This window comes from Leguminivora glycinivorella, chromosome 8, assembly GCF_023078275.1.
Source record: "Leguminivora glycinivorella isolate SPB_JAAS2020 chromosome 8, LegGlyc_1.1, whole genome shotgun sequence".
NCBI lineage: Eukaryota > Metazoa > Arthropoda > Insecta > Lepidoptera > Tortricidae > Leguminivora > Leguminivora glycinivorella.
The window spans coordinates 2,948,596-2,968,495 of record NC_062978.1 but is presented as its reverse complement, the minus strand read 5'-3'; the positions used below and the strand labels follow the sequence as shown (position 1 = coordinate 2,968,495).

The 19,900-nt window shown below is 39.5% G+C and overlaps 1 protein-coding gene across 8 annotated transcripts in view; it reads right to left on the bottom strand.

Annotated features, from left to right (window-relative positions):
* Window positions 1–883: 883 nt before the first annotated feature.
* The window catches only part of LOC125228601 (proline-rich extensin-like protein EPR1), a 42,401-nt gene continuing 23,384 nt past the window's right edge, over window positions 884–19,900 (bottom strand). For 4 of the 8 annotated variants that reach the window (XM_048133233.1, XM_048133234.1, XM_048133236.1 and 1 more), the window contains 6 exons: window positions 11,460–11,639; window positions 8,360–8,619; window positions 3,980–6,302; window positions 3,630–3,836; window positions 3,173–3,297; window positions 884–1,992 (listed from right to left, as the gene is read on the bottom strand). In XM_048133233.1, coding sequence (XP_047989190.1) covers window positions 1,189–1,992; window positions 3,173–3,297; window positions 3,630–3,836; window positions 3,980–6,302; window positions 8,360–8,619; window positions 11,460–11,639 — 3,899 coding nt within the window. In that variant the 3' untranslated portion in view covers window positions 884–1,188. Of the gene's footprint in view, window positions 1,993–3,172; window positions 3,298–3,629; window positions 3,837–3,979; window positions 6,303–8,359; window positions 8,620–11,459; window positions 11,640–14,203; window positions 14,334–19,900 lie in introns of those variants that run through there. The other 4 variants (XM_048133238.1, XM_048133235.1, XM_048133239.1 and 1 more) reach the window with 2 other exon arrangements.

Sequence of the window (19,900 nt, the reverse complement as noted above, 5' to 3'; positions counted from 1 at the left end):
CGTCTGAAATAGACGCTAAGACCTGTATGGAGCTAATCAGATGATGGAGACAGGAGATGACCTAAGGAACTGGGTATGCGAATAACTTACCGAATGAGGTTTAGGGCCGGTTGCACCAAACCGTCTGTCACCGTTAAAGCGTTCGTTAAATTTTATTGTATAGGAATTTCCATAGACGTCTGCTGCGTGACGATGATGTGTCTGTTAAATGTGGTTGATGCAACTGGCCCTTACTGGTTCTCTCCTTACTCGAGTATCTTCATGCACTGGTTTCAGCTATTATTTACTAGCTTATGCCCGCGGCTTCGCTCGTGTTAAATTCGAAAATTGCTGAATGCTCCATACGAACACCACCCCAATTTCAAAGAAGTGAAGAAATGAGACACACATCTCCACTTAAAAAAAACGTCAATTCGTCGCTCCATTTTGCCATGAAAGACTGACAAACAAACAGCCACACACACTTTCTCATTTATAATATTGTATTTCTTTAGTTGGAATTATAATCTTTGTAACAATAAAATTATGTGATCACAGTTTTCTCATAGTTTTCTCTCTTTATTAACTTTATCTATGCTTTATCTCATGGAGAATCTCTATTCTCTATGCTTTATCTCTATTCTTCATGCTTTATCTTTTTACATAAGTGTCACTTCACTTTTTTTTTACAGCTTGTCGAAAGCACCCGACAAGGTCAGAATATATTTTACCAAAACGTTTTTAATTGAGGCACAATAAACTGTAACTCTGTGAATAAACAACGCATACCTACTCGAAGAAGCGAAACAGTTCAATATTGAACCCTGACCGTAGCGAGTGGTTCGAAAGGGGAATCTTGAGCTTTGCGAGGGCCTCATGTGGAATAACTAAAGAAACAAATCAGTTTATTTTATTAAAACTTTATTATAAATAAATCTGAGATTTGTTCAATGTAAAAATAGCATTTTTTTTAGTAACAATTAGTGAGTATAAATTAAAGACATATAGGTATTGCTAGAAATTAGACATAAAATGTACTTTATCACAATGTCAAAAATTGGATAAAAATAATTATGCTTAGCAATAAAGAAGAATAGTAATTCTTAGTATAGTTAATAAATAAAACTAATTTAAATAAATTAGTAGCGGTATATAAGTTTAAATCGTTTTTCAACAAGGAAATAGGAAGCAATCGATTTGACAGTCGTTTCACTTAGCGCCGACATCACGTGACGTCACTGCGGTCGCAGTGCGTGTGACTGTAGTAGTCGCCTTGGCAGACTTCGCGGCCGTGCCCACTTTCCTCACAGTTGTGGTAGTAGTCGTCTTGGCTATGCCACCGTTCGCGAGGTGCTTCACCTCGGTACCTTGACGGACCTCCTCGGAGGCCGTTTGTGTTTTCTCATGTGCGCTCTCGTTCCTAACATTCTTTTGTGTCGTTTGTTCGAAGCCATCCTTTTTAATAACAGCTTGGCTTGTCTCTTGTGAGCAGGTTGCTCCTCGCTCTCCACTGGCGGTAGTTTTGCGCACGCCATTTTCCACTGGAACAACGTCGCTGTGCTGATAATGCTCCAAAAATCCAGACCCATCCGATTTGTCTATCGTGTAAGAGTTTCGTCGAATAGGTTTCTCTGGCACCCATACGATCTCCTGTGTCAAAGTTTCAACGACAGGCTCTGGAGTGACTGTTGAACTCCTGATATCACTTTCTGTTCTGATTTGAGTTACTGGAGTTCGCGTTCTTTGAATGTACGTATTACTTTCGTGGGTTTCATTTACATTCTGCAACCTATTGACATCGGATTTGTTCTGTATAAACGTCGTATTTTGAATATCTTTATGTTCGCTGACATTATTCTGGACGGTTGTAGTTTTCACTTCGACAGTTCTAGATGATTGTTGCAGATTACGCGTGTCGCTCGTATCTCGTATGGAGTGTATTGGTTTCAATTGACCCAGTAACGGTGAATGTTTTATTCCGAAGGTGATCTGTGGTGCTCTGTTGAACTGCACCTAGAAACACAATATTAAAAATATAAGTTATGTAAAATGTATAACCGGTTGGTAATAAATAGTATGTAACTATTTGATGCGATCTTATTGTAAATCTGAGAGCTGAATTATTTTGCTACTTCAATATCCCTTGACATCAATTGTGTCACATGACTTCAAACTTGGGTAAATCCATTCTGCTAGAAGGTTTTTTATACACCCTGTTTTTATTGAATTCCGTTAACTTTAAGGGAAGGTTCTTGAGATCAAATACAATTAATTTCTCTAAGAAACTAGCGTCTTAACTCTTACGGTTATCGAGTTATTAAAAAAATAAAGATAATTACTGAACACGTGTGCGACAGCCTGTACCAATTTCTAATGTTATTTGTTTTGACATGTGCCGTCAATCGCTTGACACTAACATGAATGTTATTTTTAGGGTCTCTCGCACTAATAAATTCATTTATTATGTATGAAAATGACCAAAAAATTTTTTTGCGTATTTAACTAAAACTGATATACACGGTGGTTCCTGTTCCTAGCTACATGTTGAATTTAACGGAAAACAAAAAAAAACACGGTGTATAATCAACCTTAAAGAAAGCAGAATTCATTTACCCAAGTTTGAAGCTAAGCGATACAATTCTGTTAAACAAAATCTATTATGACCTATTTTTTGAATAGGTCATCTCAACTGTGACACTAATGAGTAATGACCAACGCCTGATATTAAGTATGTTAAACCTTCAATTTAGCGGTCATATATGTTTGATCCCAATGGTTCTCAGGAGTACCTAACAAGCCTTAAAGCACTAATATATGCCGAGATTGTATGGATCTCATCACGCATACCGTACTTGCGGACCCATTATTATTAGGCAAAGACCTATATAAAAAGTTGTAAGCCTGTGTCGAGAGATGGCAGTCTATGCACTGTGATTACACATTTTACTTTGACAGTAACTCTCTTTATTACTCGATCCTCTTTGTTATTACGCATTAGGCATCTACGGTTAATGTAAATTGTCTAATAACGAATTGGTCTTCGAGTTTATCAATCGACTTTTACAACCTCTACTGAGGCATGTTTTAACTTAATGATTCATGTAAGCCCAAGTAATGGGACAAGGCAAAGAAGAATAAGAAGAACAAGAAGAAGAACCAGAAGAAGAAAAAGAAGATTTATCAGGATTCATACGTTTTCCGGTGAATATGTGCCGGGGGCGGGCACACGCGTTCTGTCGTCGACGGGCACCTTATGGCGGCCCGATATCGTGTACACTGGAGTCTCCAGCACGGACGGTATTCGGTAGCTGTTGGGAGCTGAAAATAGAAAAAAAAACAATTGAGTTGACATTCAACCATACGGTCACCGTGGAGATCTGGAGATGTATAAGATAGTCGCTTCAATCCAGAGGTCACCGGTTCAATTCGAACAAATGACTATAAGTTTTACGGAAATGATGTTCGCATTTTATATTTCCCAAACGCGTAAGTGAAGGAAAACATAACGAAGAAGCATGATCCCATTAGGGCCTAAGTTTATTTAATTTTATCTTCTAGGTTAGACGTTCAGCGTCAATAGGCTCGTATGACCCATGCCAAAATGCTGAGTTAAAAAAAAAAAAATTACTATACTCGTATTATGGACTTACCGGGAGTTTCGGCGAACTTGGAAGTCTGAATCTTCACTCCGAAGGTATATTGCGGAGAGTATGTCAAGACGAACTTGGTCGCCTTCTCCGGGCTATAAGCGCCAGGAGCAGGGACCTTCAGACGCTCGTCTATTGGCTCCTTGTGCCGGCCTGATATGGTGTACAGCGGCGTCTGCACCGGGGTTGGTATTGTGTACACATTCGGAGCTGTAAAGATTTTTTAGAAATTATCGTATTTGAAAATCGTATGTCAGCCGACATGAAGAATCGATTCAACAGTTGCAACTCCAATGAATAAAATGCATATTTCTCTTACGTTTTTAAAGAATAATCAATTTTATCATGCCTACCTGGATTGTCTGGAATCTTCAAGGCGTCCGTTTTTATTCTAAAGGTGTACTGAGGAGCACTAGGCTTTAATAAATTGGTGGCTTTGTCAGGGTTGTATGCATTAGGAGCGGGAACATTGTCGGCCTTATGCGGATTGGTCTTAATGCGGAAAGAATACCTTGGCGCATTGTCTAGTAAAACCTTGTCAGCTTTCTCCGGGTTGTAAGCTGCAGGGCCAGGAGTGTCTACAATTTTTCCATTCTCAACTTTAGGCCTAAAGGTATACGCTGGTGACGTCTCGTGCAACATTTTATCAGCTTTATCCGGGTTGTAGGCATTCGGAGCAGGAAAGTAGTCATGTTTTTCTGCAGGTCCTTTAGTACCAAATGTATACCTTGGCACACCATCCAACATGTAGTGATATTTGCTAGGATCATAGGCATTAGGCGCCGGAGTGTTGTCTGGTTTATGAAGGGGCTGCTTGTCTGTAAAGCTATATGCGTGTGAGCTTTCGAATATTAATTTATCAGCTTTTTCAGGGTGGTACATATTAGGAGCTGGTGTGTTGTAAATTTTTCCTGGTTTGCCTTTCGGAGCCATGGTATATTTAGGCGTCCCATCTAAGATGTGAGGATCGTATGCATTTGGAGCGGGTACATCTGAAGTCTTTAAATCGTGACCTTTGCCAGATATCGTAAAATTTGGCGAGCTGTGTGGCAAGTTAGGGTCATAAGCGTTAGGGCCAGGCGTGTTTGAAATTTTTCCATCCGGTCCCTTGCCGGATATTGTATAACTTGGAGAATTACTCGGTAAATGTGGATCATAATTATTAGGAGCAGGTGTATCTGAAACCTTTCCGTCCGGACCTTTACCGGATATGGTGTACATCGGGGAATTACTTGGTAAATGTGGGTTGTAGTTATTTGGGCCCGGCGTATCCGATACTTTTACATCTGGACCCCTAGCAGATATTGTATATTTCGGAGCATTACTAGGTAGATGTGGGTCATAGTAATTTGGACCAGGCGTGTCTGATGGCTTCCCGTCTGGTCCCTTACCGGCCAAACTAAACTTAGGAGTATTAGGAAGTAAATGAGGATCATATGAATTGGGTGCTGGACCATCAAATGGTTTCCCTTCATGTCCTTTACCTGCCATTGTATATTTTGGAGTTCCATCTAGTAGGTGAGGGTTATATACGTTAGGACCAGGAGTGTCTGGATATTTGCCATCAGGACCCTTGCCATATAAGCTGTACTTGGGCGTACCGTCCAATAGATGCGGGTCGTACACATTGGGTCCTGGTGTATCACTGGGTCGACCCATTGCAGGCTTCGGTCTGAACGTATACGCCGGCGAAGAATCGTGAAGAAGCTTATCTGCTTTGTCAGGGTTATACGTATTTGGAGCGGGAATGTTATCATGTTTCGGAGAAGCACCCTTTCCTGCAATAGTATATTTTGGAGATGCATCCAACATGTGCATTGATCTTTCAGGAGCATATGCATTTGGAGCAGGGACATCGTCAGTTATTCGCGCTTGGTCTTTCGTTCTGAACGTATATGCAGGAGATGAATCATGAAGCAGTTTATCTGCCTTATCCGGACAGTAAGCTGTTGGGCCTGGAGTATCTTCGATTTTGCCTGCTGGGCCTTTCCCACTAATGGTAAATTTAGGCGTTCCGTTCAACATCTGCATCGACTTCTCTGGGGCGTAAACATTAGGAGCTGGTGATTCACTGCGGATAACAGTTTCTTCTTTAATCCTAAACGAATACGCGGGTGAACTCTCGTGTAACACTTTGTCTGCTTTTTCTGGGGTGTAGGAGTTAGGAGCTGGTGTCTCAGGGAGTTTTGCATGAGCCCCCTTTCCGGATATGGTGTATTTTGGTCCTCCATTCAGCATATGCATGGAATTTTCAGGAGCATAGACATTAGGAGCTGGTGTTTGTTCGATTTTATCGACCACGTCTTTGGAACGCATGGTGTAAGAAGGAGAGCTTCCGTGCATGATTCTGTCAGCCTTTTGAGGGTTGTAAGAATTGGGGGCTGGAGTTGAATCATGCTTTTCTGCGACACCTTTTCCTGCTAATGTATATTTTGGTCCACTCTTGAATGAATTTAGAGCTTTTTCAGGGGAATAAATATTGGGTGCCGGTGCGTCGCTTGAGATAGTGACATCGGTTTTGGTCCGAAAAGAGAAGGCTGGTGATTTTGCTCTCAACAGTCTGTCAGCTTTTTCAGGCGAGTATGCATTGGGTGCAGGAATTTGATCGCCATTTTTAATTTTACATCTGCTCGAAAAGGTGTGCTTGTATGTTTTTGACTGTTGCTGTGTAGCATCCTGAAAAATAAATATGAAACTTCATACATCGATACTAACAAACATCATACAATCTAAGTACATATTTCTATAATTTTTAATATGTATACCTACTCTACAAATTAACTACAATAATAACTAAAACGAAAGAGATCAATTCTACAAAACACGAAACAAAGTACCTTTTGATATTCACGAACATGGATTCAGACTTGGAAATAAATTATATAATCATTCTTAATTACATAATACTTAAATTTACTTTAATTCATTCTTGTTAAATCAAATCTTAAGTAGACATCTAAATACGTACATATTATCATTTTCGGTAAATATTTTAATAACAAAACATTAAACACAAATTCCAAAAAAGCATTTCAAAGCATAAACATACTCAATACACAAATGAGATTAATGAAAGGCCAAGCAATGTTGGCAGCACTACTGATGTGCAAGTTGCGGAAACTTTCCAAGAAAAGATTTTTGAAATTTCAAATTTTCACAAGAAATATAGAAAATTTAAATTTACTAAATGGAGAGTTGGTACTTAATCTCCATTCAAAAATGACGAAAGTCTGAAATTTTCCATGTCGAAAATTTCGCAATTTTAGAAACTTTCCGTCGGCACATCAGTAGTCAGCACGGTCGGCTTTTTATCAACTATCGCGTCATGTGTCACTTGCTTATTAAACCATGCAGGTAAACATTATATAACGTCAGACTGTCTTTTTCGCACTATTTGTAAGTTTAGTGCGATAGGGACGCATGGAGGCGATAAAGTTTATCCCACTAGTGTGCTATGCCCACAGGCCAAGGCCAAAATGACAGAGGATAAAAATACGACCATGAATATTATGATACAGAGTGGAATATAAAGCAAGTAACAGACAGAGTTAAGAGTAAAGCAGGTTACAAAAAAGGTAAAGCAGGTTACAGACAGAGTTATAAGACGGAGATCTCCTCAGGAGCGGGGTAGTACGCCGCCTGTCCCGTGTATTGGGAGTGGCGGATGCCGAAGGTATGCGCCGGCGCCCAGGGTAGATTCACGCACACCTGTTTCCAGGCCAGGAAAGGTTAGTAGACGATGGAATGGAATACATCGAGGGTTTACTGGTGCAACCTGATAAATCGAGATATTTTTTTTGTGGAAATTGCACATAGTTCGAATTTCAAAAACCAATTTGCTCAACTTATCGGGTTTCACCAATCGAGGGTTTGACATTCTTATAGAGCAATCCAGAGAAATGTATGGAGGCTATTTTATGCCCCGCAGAAAAATCTGCAAATAAGACTAAAATTCGCACTTCCGGGATACCAACTGTGTTCCCCTTTTTTCTGAGAACTTTGTTTATCAGAAAGTCTAAGGTGTGTATTCATCTGCATTGCTCTGAAGAACGCAGTTTCAAGCACATGTTTTACTGAAGGTAAGGTTACTTTTTATTAATACGCATATGACAATTAAAAATTATAGCACTGGTAAGCGATGAGCTATCGGTAGAAACGAACAAAAGATCGCTCCCGTGTAAATAAAAGAGAAGCGATGAGAGCGCGAGCGAGTTATATTATAGTTCGTCGCCGAGCGATGAACTACATATAAACTTATAAAGCTCATCGCTTACTTGCTTTTGGTGTCGAAAGGATGAATTTGATAATTACAGTATACACATGAATTTTCGTCAGCACATATGACCAATAATATGAGTTTAACCAGCGACTGAGAAGGTATCAGGACAATAGACGCGATCTAGGTATAGCCTCAGACGGATGCCTTAGCTACCTTCTTGGAGCCATGGTGTAAGCAGAGGACCTCTTTGTCAGCACGTTAGCGGCCTTGTCAGTAGTATAGGTTCCCGGTCCTGGCATGGGAATAAGCGAGTATGACCATTGATTTTAACCGGCGACCTACCTTCTCAGGACAATTGACGCCCGGTTCAGGTATAGCCTCAGACGGATGCCTTAGCTATCCTTGGAGCCATGGTGTAAGCAGAGGGCCTCTTAGTCAGCATGTTAGCAGCCCTGTCCTTGATACAATAGTTTACATAAGCGTGTAAGACCAATGATTTTAATCAGCGACTTACCTTCTCAGGACAATAGACACCCGGTCCAGGTATAGCCTCAGACGGATGCCTTAACTCCCTCCTAGGTGCCATGGTGTAAGCAGGGGGCCTCTTCGTCAGCACGTTAGCGGCCTTATCAGTAGTGTAGGTCCCTGGTCCCGGCATGGGGGTCTTGGCTTCGAGGTTCTTGGGCCGTCCACAGATGCTGAACGCTGGTGCTGCTTGCTTGCTACCTTCTTTAGCTTCGCCGAGAACGGGAGGCATGGAGTAGATGTTGGGCGCTGGAAATTGAGAAAGGCATTGGTTAATATATTTTATAGGTACTTATTTTGTATCATGCAGAAACGTCTGCGAGGGATAGGCACTACATATTTTAAAGTTGAAGGAAAAAATTAAAAGTTTTCTCCTCTGGCAGGACTCGAACCTGCTTTGCTATGATATGCTGCTGCGCTATGATGTTTATGAGTCCTATGACCAACTTAAGAATTTTTCCATTTTTCCTTTGTTTTAGGAATATCTTAATATAAGGTTGGATAAAGTGATATTTTTAAAATCTTCGGCGCCAATGGGTCATTTCTTTGAAGAATAACATGTTTTTCTGTGATAGGTGGATTAGGTGGACAACGAGCTTTAAATTAATGACAAACGAGACAATCACAAATAACTACGTCAACTACTAATTTTCACCTGTCTCAGTCCACACGTAAATAGGTATCATATCATTCATATCACGTCAACGTAAAGGCACGCAACGCCGTGCACGAAGGGCTCATCAGGTGTAATAACTAAGGATACCGGTGTATATGTAAACCTATTATTTTTACTAAAAACTAAGAAAAACATACACACACTATAATATGATATAATAGAGGTAGACACTACTTATTACCTACAGATAATAAAGTCTCATAATATTTAGATTTTAGGTACGTTCGCTCACGAAGCGCTAGTAGATATCTATCTCTATCGCGCTTGCGTATTGGCGCGACAGAGGGGCGTATCGCTTTTTTGGCCGTTAGCAACCGCGGGAGTTACTTATAAACATGGAGGACCCAAGAAATGTTGGCTTGATGTCGTTGGGGCTGATATGCGTGCTAATGGTCTCGCAAAAAGGGATGCAGAAGACTGTGCGAAGTGGAGGAGACAAAGCCGGAAAGCGGACCCCGGGCTCCGAAGCGCCCGAGCTCAGGATGCAACCGGGAAATCGTTAAGACGATACGGTAGGGGTCATTTCTCCATACAAACGCTCTCGACTATTTTCTCCCTGATTTTTGAAGATAGAGCAATGATTTTTTCAACACAGATTGTTATAATTTTTATCTGTGTCGGACCGTTTTCATTTTTTTGATATTCTGCTTTTTAAAGATTCTAGAGCCAATCAAGCATTTCCAAAAACGGCATTTTTTCATTGTGGCGCAAAAAAAGGTGTGATACTCAAGATTGGTAACAATTAACTAAAAAAGCTAAACGGTCCGACATAGATTATTTCATTGTTATTCAGATTCTCAAATTTCGTTCCGATTGATTAAGTTTTGAAGGAGGAAAGAGTCGAGAGCGGAACCTCGATTTTAAAGATTTTTTTGAAATATCTTTTGACTGAGTTGTTCTTAATGGACAATTTTTTTTCGATAAATCTAGTTAATAACACTTGTTTATTTAACTAAAATTCCCAAGTTGAAAGTCCTTTTCATTTTAGCATTTTCGCTACCGTATCCTTTTAAGATGAGAGAGAGAGAGAGGACTTAAAAACATCCTCAAGAACTCTTTTGCGTGATTAATGGATGTTCCTTTATGTCCCTTAATAAGTATTTAGACAGCCATTTGTACATACAAGTATTTATGTAGGTACAACTGCACTCAAGCTACTTTTCATCATTACTATAAATAAATACTTATCTGCTGAACTTGAATTCATCCTGTTTAGCCGAGCATAAAGATTCTGTGTGTGGTTATGGATGATCTGTTTCAATACATACGTAGTCTACCTACGGAAGTGAACTAATTTATGGTTGCAGGACGACATCTAGTCTATGAGCACACTTATATGTATTAAATAGGTATCTATCTACTGCGGCATTCAAAAAGAAAATAGTTTAGCATAAGGCCGTTTTCACATTATCCGATCCGATATCGGATGTCGGAAGGATTTCAATGGAAAAAATCCAAGATGGCGCCCGTAATGTATCGGTCCGAAATCCGATATCGGGTCGGATAGTGTGAAAACGCACTTAGCTAGTAATCAAACCTAAAACAATCCAAGTAATGTAAAAAACTGAAAATACATCAAAAATTCTAAAAATGTGAAACTACAAAGCATGTTAGCATTTCATCGCCTGTTGCGTCGTGCGTCCTACCGGGCGTGCAATCTGACCAAAAAGAATAGAAATTAAAAAGTGGCAACATTGTAGTGTCATCCCTTCCAAATCAATATGTGTGAGAAAACGGGACGACACCTACGATGTTGCCACTTTTTAATTTCTACTCTTTTTAATGGTGAGACTGTATGGTCTATCATGGCGGCGGAGCGCGCGGCGCGATGCGGCTCGTACATACACAGACTACAATTAAACTACGAAGACAACACTCAGACCATAATAAAATTATTTAAGTTTCATAGCATTACAACTAATCTACGAACGAAAAACAAGAATTAGCAAAACAAACAACTACTTAATCTAAGAAAACGACGAATAAAATAACGTATTGAAAATACAAAAAAATTTGAAACTACAAAACACGACACTACAAACAATGTGTCAAAGTTAGTCAAAAGACCGTCAAACAACTAGGTACGCAAACAAAATAATGTAAACTAGGTAAAAAACATGAACACTAAAATGAATGCATCAAAGTATAATTAATATATAGATTATGGATAGACCTGGCGTCATAGACTGAGCTAGCGGCATGCTAACACGCAAACTAATGGAGAACGCCGCCGGCGCATGAAATACAGGCTATAACTACACTACGGCATTTTTTGAACATACCTACCAAAACTTCCAAATAATTTAACAATTAAAAGCAAAAAAAATACTAACAACATAACAATGTGAAACTACAAAAAACAACAGTTCGAAATAAGCTAAGTGCTATCAAAATTCGAAACATTTCGAAAGACCTGGCGTCTTAGACTGCGCTAGCGGCATGCTAACACGCAGACCGATGGAGAAGGCCGGCGCATGGTCCAGCACGGCGCGCGCGGCGCGCTGCGGCTCATAGTCGCACGGCGCGGGCGTCTGCGGCACGCGCGGCGCGGGCCAGCGACCGTGCAGCGACGCCGCCGGGCCCACAGAGCGACCTGACGTCGACAAGCAACAGACTTAAGGCACCGCTTGCATTGAAACGTCTCCTTGTGTGGGGAAGAGGTACACCAGGCTACTTATTTAAGACAAGATATCGGTTCGTAGTGGCATGTCGCGGGCGTCGGCTGCACGCGCGGCGCGGGTCAGCGACCGTGCAGCGACGCCACCGGGCCCACAGAGCGACCTGACGTCGACAAGTAACAGACCTGAGACACCGCTTGCATTGAAACGTCTCCTTGTGTGGGGAATAGGTACACCAGGGTGCGTAGCCGAATGGCGCAAACGCTCACGAAACGCTCACGAAACGAAACGCTAGTAGATAAGCGATAGAGATAGATATCTACTAGATATCTATCTCTATCGCTCTTGCGTATTGGCGCGACAGAGCCAGACTACCTTTCGCGGCGTTTCGTTTTCGTTTCGCGTCGGAGAAATTCCATTCGACTACGGGGCCAGGCTACTTATTTAAGACAAGATATCGGTTCGTAGTCGCACGGCGCGGGCGTCGGCGGCACGCGCGGCGCGGGCCAGCGACCGTGCAGCGGCGCGGCCGGGCCCACAGAGCGACCTGACGTCGACAAGCAACGAACTTAAGGTACCGCTATTAAAACAGATCTAAATTAATACCCTTAACACCCCCTAGAGTTTCCTTGACTACTTTTAACAATAGGATATCATGCTGTTGTATCGTTTGGTAGTCACAAGTCGCAAGTTGGAGGCCCGTGTGGTGACGGGTTAAGAATTTCACCACCCCCTTTCTTCCCGTGGGTGTCGTAGAAGTCGACTGTGGGATTTGGGTTAAATTGTGGCGTAGGCGAGAGGCTGGCAACCTGTCACTGCAATGTCACAATTTTCGTTTTTTTTTTTCAACCCTTTAATTGCCAAGAGTGGCACTGAGACTTTTTGTAGTTTCATGTGCTCTGCCTACCCCTTTATGGGATACAGGCGTGAATTGATGTATGTATGTATGTAAAATTAAAATCTCTAATATTGTCTTCGGTTACCGCGATAGTTACTCATGAAATAAAACTCCCCTGAATAAAATCTCTCCTGAATTTTTAGAAAAGTCAAAGGTAAATCTAAACATGTCGGTTTCATGTATGTAACAACCTTCACTAAAATAAAATTTCGATAAAAATGTTTTATAGACCATGTTGAAAAAATTCATAAAAAAATAAGTATGTTTTTTTTTTAAATATGTCTTCTACGAATAGATAAAAGAGTGAAGACACGATGGCTGTTGGCCTTATAATTCTATCTGTAGTGCAAATTTAGTAATTTCAACTCAAAAGTTGTCAAAAATCGATGAAAACCGTGTGGAGCCCCTTAACATCTTAGTTCGAATCGGGACAATGTGAATAAATTCGTTGTCTTGCGAGAATTACGGAATTGTTCTCCACCCACGCCGCGTAGGCAGATTGTTGATCAATTGTCAATCAATTGCTTTTAATAACAATAGAGTCTATGTCTGTCGTCTGTTAGATTTTTAGGTAGAGTCAGACCAAATAATTTGATAACCGGCACAGGAGGCACACAAGTGTCAATACAACCATCCTAATAATGTTCATGTAAGTGTTTCATTTAATTTAACACTTTTACGGCCTATGGTATTAATAGTACATTACTACAGAGGTCGGGACAAAGGGGGTTGCCGGCCGAAGACATATAGACGGCCGAGCGAAGCGAGCTTTTCTCAAACATGGTATGAAATAAATAAAGTCTACTGAAAATAGTAACTTTGGATGGCTGTATCTCCTAAACGGTGCGTCGTAGCGCAAAAATAATCGAATTTTCGTTCCCCTTTGGTACCCCGTATACGCTTATAAAAAAACAAAAAGTTAAAAAAAAAATCAAAAAAAAACGAAATTTTTTTTTTGTATGAAAACGCACCCAAAATCAAATATTGTCTAGGGCCCGTACCAGTTGCAGTCGGCACGTCTATAAAGCCCTTTATAGTTTTTTTTTAATTGGCTAAATACCTGGATGTTATGTCACAATTATCTGTGTTTGGAAATTAAAAAAGAGGACTTTGCCGGCCTTGGCCTGCAAGGTTTGTATGAAGTTCCATTATCTATCAATCGTCCTAGCCGCACCTGCAACGTCATACTTCGCTGCCAATTATAAGACACATAACATCAATATTTCATACCATCTTTGAGAAAAATTGCTTCCTACTACTGATTGTAAACTAATGCTTAGATAACTTATTTGCAGTATGCAAAGATAGATTTAGAAATATCCGAAAACACACTATTCATAACATAACGTGAAAATCACAAAAACATTTCAAAGTGCATAGTAATGCAAGGATGCCGGCGGCTATATTTCCGAGCTCATATAACCCGGCAACCTTCAAATCAAGGGTGAACAGGCATCTTCTAGGCGAGCTCACTCCACCGTAGGCCACGTCTTTGCCTTTGGCTAGTCTGTGGTCAAGAGTGAGCCCATTTATAATAATAAAAAAAAAGTTTCCAAACGAAGCAAACAAATATTCCCGACGTTAACTTAGAAAAACAAGCATTTAATCCTATCAAAGCTTTGTCTACAACTAAGCACTCACACTTATCCTTGCTGTATATTCAGGTTCAACACAACACCGATCAATGGCTACATACAAGAGTAATATTATTATGATCTGTGGTAGTATATACTCGCAAAGGCGACCGGCTGAGACCGCGTCTCAGGTCCCGAATGGAGTCAATCGAAGGCCCGACGCCCGCGCAGCTGAGTCAGCGCCGATCACCTTCGTTCATACGGACTTATTTGGCGACGTCGTCCCAATGAGACTCTGTGGTCACGAAAGCGACCTTTTAATCTCCGAGAATAGTCAATAATATTGTAATGATTATTGCCGTGATGAGAGAGGACAACTACTTAGGACGAGCGAAATCGCCTTTCATACATGTCCGTATTTTCCTCCCAGTCTGTTGATATAATATATTATATAGTGTATAATATACACCGTGTTTATTTTGTTTTCCGTTAAATTCGACACGCAGTTAGGTTCATCATCAGGAACCACCCTGTATATCGCTTTTTGTTAAATTCATAGTGTTTCCATCCATCCATACTATCCATCCATACTATCCATATCCATACTCCATACTAATACTATATACTATATACTATACTATATACTATATACTTATACTATATACTATATACTATATATACTATATATACTATATATATATACTATATACTATATATACTATATAATACTATATATACTATTACTATATATTACTATATTACTATATAATATTATAAATGCGAAAGTAACTCTGTCTGTCTGTCTGTTACGCTTTCCCGCTTAAACCACGCAACCGATTTTGATGAAATTTGGAACAGAAAATCTTTAGACCCTGAGACAGAACATAGGCTACTTTTTATTTCGAAAAAAAGGGATGAAGGGGTTGAAAAAGAGGTTGAAAGTTTGTATGGGATTTCTTAATTTTAAATGATAAAAGCATGAAACTTTATATTTTAGCACTTGATAAGATATCATTAAACATATATTTAAAGTCACATACAGGTCGAACGCGATTAATTAACATTATTTTTACCTTTAAAATAAACATGGTGGGAAATAAACATTAACTAAAAGCGGGTAGATTATATTTATTTGTCTACCCCGAACATTTATATAAATTAATATCGGGTAGTTTTGTGTTGTTTACATCTCCGGTGACATTTTGCTGGGACGTCAGTCTTCCGCGACCACGGCCAGTGCAACCTGGCCGAAACGTTGGGAAAAAAGGTAAAAATAATGTTAATTAATCGCGTTCGACCTGTATGTGACTTTAAATATGTGTACAAAGCGCGAGAACTTAAAGTGTTATATCATTAAACATCTTGATAAGGGATAGGGATAGGGATAGGGATAGCGATAGGGATAGCGATAGGGAAAGCGATAGGGATAGCGATAGGGATAGCGATAGGGATAGCGATAGGGATAGCGATAGGGATAGCGATAGGGATAGCGATAGCGATAGCGATAGCGATAGCGATAGCGATAGCGATAGCGGTAGCGATAGCGATAGCGATAGCGTTAGCGATAGCGTTAGCGATAGCGTTAGCGATAGCGATACGGATACGGATACGGATACGGATAATATGGGTATCGTTAGCGGGATACGGATAATCGGTCGGCGGTCTCTTACAATCAATGTGCTCTAAGACGATCGTTGTTTGCTTGCTTGAAGATTACGTTTGCGATAAGTATAAGCAAAATGTAAAAAATTGTAAGGGATAATAGAAAAAAGTACTTTTTACCCACCGATCATAGTGTCGAAATACGGGCTATGTGGGATGTTTATAAAGGTTTCCCCAGCGTATATAGAATTACCTACGCTGTGGTCGATGTGTAATATTTCTACAATCATTGCAAGCAAAAGTATTATGTGCAATCGAAATAATCGCAGATAAATATACCTACAGAGAAACCTACGGTCCCTACGGATCCAAATGAAAATCTTAATGAATACTTTTATTACGCGGGCGAAGCCGCGGGTAAAAGCTAGTACATAATAAATGGATTAATAAGTGTGAGAGGAGCTTAATCATAACATTAAACTCATTGTAAGGGATGCCACACACGTGATCAGTAATTAATTTTTTTTTTTTTGATAATTCGATAACCGTAAGACTTAAGACGCTAGTTTCTTAGAGAAATTGATTGTATTTGAACTAAATAAACTTCCCTTAAAGTTAACGGAATTCAATAAAAACAAAGGTGTACCTATAGTGTATACCTATGCCAAATTTTGGAATTAGTTGCCAAAGTCGACACTAGACTCTCATGAGCTGAGCCGTAGCAAAAATGGCGGGATAACGCTTGATAAGATGTAAATATTATCCAAAATATTTGCATACAATTTTATAAATATTTGCTGCAGCAATGACTGCATTTATGCTACTTTGTTTATATTTGTTCAATTTTACAATTATTATTCTAGTCAATAAATGTTACTTTTTCGCTTGAAATTTTTGCAAAATCCTAAAAATGAGAATATCAAACATAGGTAACTATTATTGAAATATAGATTAAATTGTGTAAAAACATTTCCAATAAAGTTTACTATACAGGAGAGAAAGGGACAACTACTTTTGCATGAAAATCCGGGTCGGCCTGTCATGATATCTCCAAGAATAGTAAACAACATCATAATTTCTTTATATTAATTATTATTTAATAATGATCATTGCCTTTAACGAAGCAGCCTCAATTTCTTTCTGAAAGTGACGACTATACATGCGCCACAAGCACAGTATAATAAAGAGTACTATCGTACAGTATGGCCACTGCTGCTCCCCGCTGAAAGTGCCGCCCACCCCCTCTCGATTACCTCACAGTTACCGCCTGTCAAAAACGCGAACAGTCGACCTGTCATATCTCACTCATACAAGCATAGTACGCGTTAACCTACACGAGCTTAGACTGTGTGCTAGGAACGCGCCTCTTTCATATATTTGATCGCTAGTGTCCGAGATGTGCCACAAGTATGGTAGTGTTTGACTTGTACAGTAAAACGGGATATGGCCACTTGTTAGTGATCAGTGTACCTAACCAACGTCTCAATCGCTTACGCGTTGTAACTAGCTCTCTCTATCGCTCTTCTGTACCGCGACAGAGACAGACTGCGTTTCGATTTCGATCGGCACGTAACGTCAACGATTGTCACTTGTTAGGCCAGCAGGATGCTTGCGCGATCTGCAGTGAGATTCTTTGATACATTTCATGCGCAATGCGCATGTAATCCCTACTAACGTTAACTTGAAAATTATGTAACTATTGAGCTGTGGGTCACCTGTTCAGGACTAAACTACAGAACCGATTTATATGGCACCTTTAAGTTTGAAATGTTAATCATTTGAGACCCTTGGAGGAAAGAAAGTGGTCTACCACTTTTGACAAAAGTTTCTGTGAGCTCTTACGATCACTAAAGGTTGACTTGACACGTAGCATGACGTAAATATCATATTAAACAGAGCAATTGTCACTGACATAATATTATTGCAAGCGGAAATCCACCTTGTTGTCTCATGACGTTCAAACGAACCTCAACCACACTTTTTGTCGACTGTACGTATAGTTTTGCCAATCAGCATCAATCAATATCAAAGTCAGACATCCAAAATGTATTGGTGCAATAGTAAAAATAATGAGTATGACCTGAAACCTTTAAATTTACCCCTGAAATGATTCCAAGAAGTATTCTACGAAAGAGTCTACCAATGTCCCGTAGAAATGTAAATTTTCTAAAAAGTCGCTGGTTTAGAACCTTTAACTAAGGCAATGCGCAGAAATATGCACAAAAAATGATCGCCTGCTTCAAATGCCGAAAACAAAATCGCAACACACGAAAAATAATGAGTTTGGCTCTTGGAATGTTCTTCAAGTGACTAAATAACACTGTAAATAAGATTTTTGCAAAAAAAAAAAAAAATTTATTGGCACTTTTATCGCCGACTGTAGCTTTCTTTCAACAGTCCGAGACGTTTCTGAGAACCCCGATGGACATACGACGTTTCATAACAGAGTTAATTCCTATGGCCTTTCTGCTCCATCATCAGATCAGCTCCATGATGATACTATAAGGATTGCCGCTAATATTGCATTGCCACGTGATTTACATATGTGTGCAAAATTTCAGCCCAATCGGAAAACGGGAAGTGGGTCAAATTTAGCTTCTACTTTTTGACACAATCTAATAACATACTAACAAGGCAAGTTAAAAAAAAGCTTATAATATTAAAGTACCAGTTTCTGTAAATATAAAGTGTCAGTTTGCTGCATATGACCCAGTTAAATATGAATAATAAACACAAGTTCAATAGGATTTTGTAAATTCAGTCACCATGAATAATCATTCAATAATCAAAGACAAACGTATGAAATTAAACATAAAGCAGCAATGTTTATGTCCCATTCAACGCAAAACAGATATCAATTGTAACTAAACCAGTATATTGACTCGATGAATACCAATTGTTGAGCCCACGCGCGTTATTAGGATCAACCTAGGTGCTTCTAGTAACAACAAATGGGTGTTTAAGTTTTGAAGGTCTAATGAACTACTACCATACGTTTTTGATATTTTAGTATGGATTTATCGAAAATTGCGGAATGCTCCATACAAACTTTTACACCCCATTTTCGGAAAGTGGGGGGGGGAAGTTAAGAAAGACACAAAAAGTAGCCTATGTCACTCTCCATCCCTTCCATCTCCACTTAAAAACCACGTCAATTCGTTGCTCCGTTTTGCTGTGAAAGACTGACAAACAAACAAACACACTTTCCTATTTATAATATTAAGTATGGATTAGTATCGTTTTAGGCGAGAGGCTGGCAACCTGTCACTGCAATGTCACAATTTGGACTTCTTTCAACCCCTTTTTGCCAAGAGTGGCACTGAAACTTAGTAGTTCATGTGCTCTGCCTACCCCTTTATGAGATACAGGCGTGATTATATGTATGTATGTATGAATGTAGTATCGTTTTAGATTCGAAGGACTTGCTATTCACCTAATAAAGGTTCAAGTATGTTTCAAATGAGTAATATAATATTGTCAGACCGCAAAGAAATATTTCGTGTCGTCATTGTTTGAACTAGAGTCTCCCTCGATGTGATTATCAGACGAAACGACAAAAAGTTTAACGCTGAAAACATTTGTGATATTTGTTCGCAAACATATGTGTGTGTAAGGCTTGCCACAGACAGTCTTAAAAATTCATAATCTTAAAAAAAAATTGTATGCAAACTGACAGTTCAAACTGACACTGACAGATCTGTCAGTGTCAATTCGCATACAATTTTTTTTAAGATTATGAATTTTTAAGACTGTGGCAAGCCTAAGTCCGTTTTCACATTATCCGATCCGATATCAGGTGTCGGAAGGATTTCAATAGAAAAAATCCAAGATGGCGCCTGTAATATATGGGATATCGATCCGACATCCGATATCGGATCGGATAATGTGAACACGCACTAAGGATCAAGCAAGATAAACCCTTAATAGGGCAGGGGGCATATATGTCCCACCATGATTTTACATTTTTTCTGTTAAATTCATGGAATTCAATTTTGAATTAATTTTTCATTTCCGGATTTCCGCTTGAGCTGAAATTTTCATACATACATACATGTGAGTTTATTGGAACTCTATGATATTTTAGTGATAAATGAAGATATTGTGTTGGGGGTTCTTAGTATTACGAGTGTCTCAACGAGTATTAGTAGTCTATGGTAGCAAG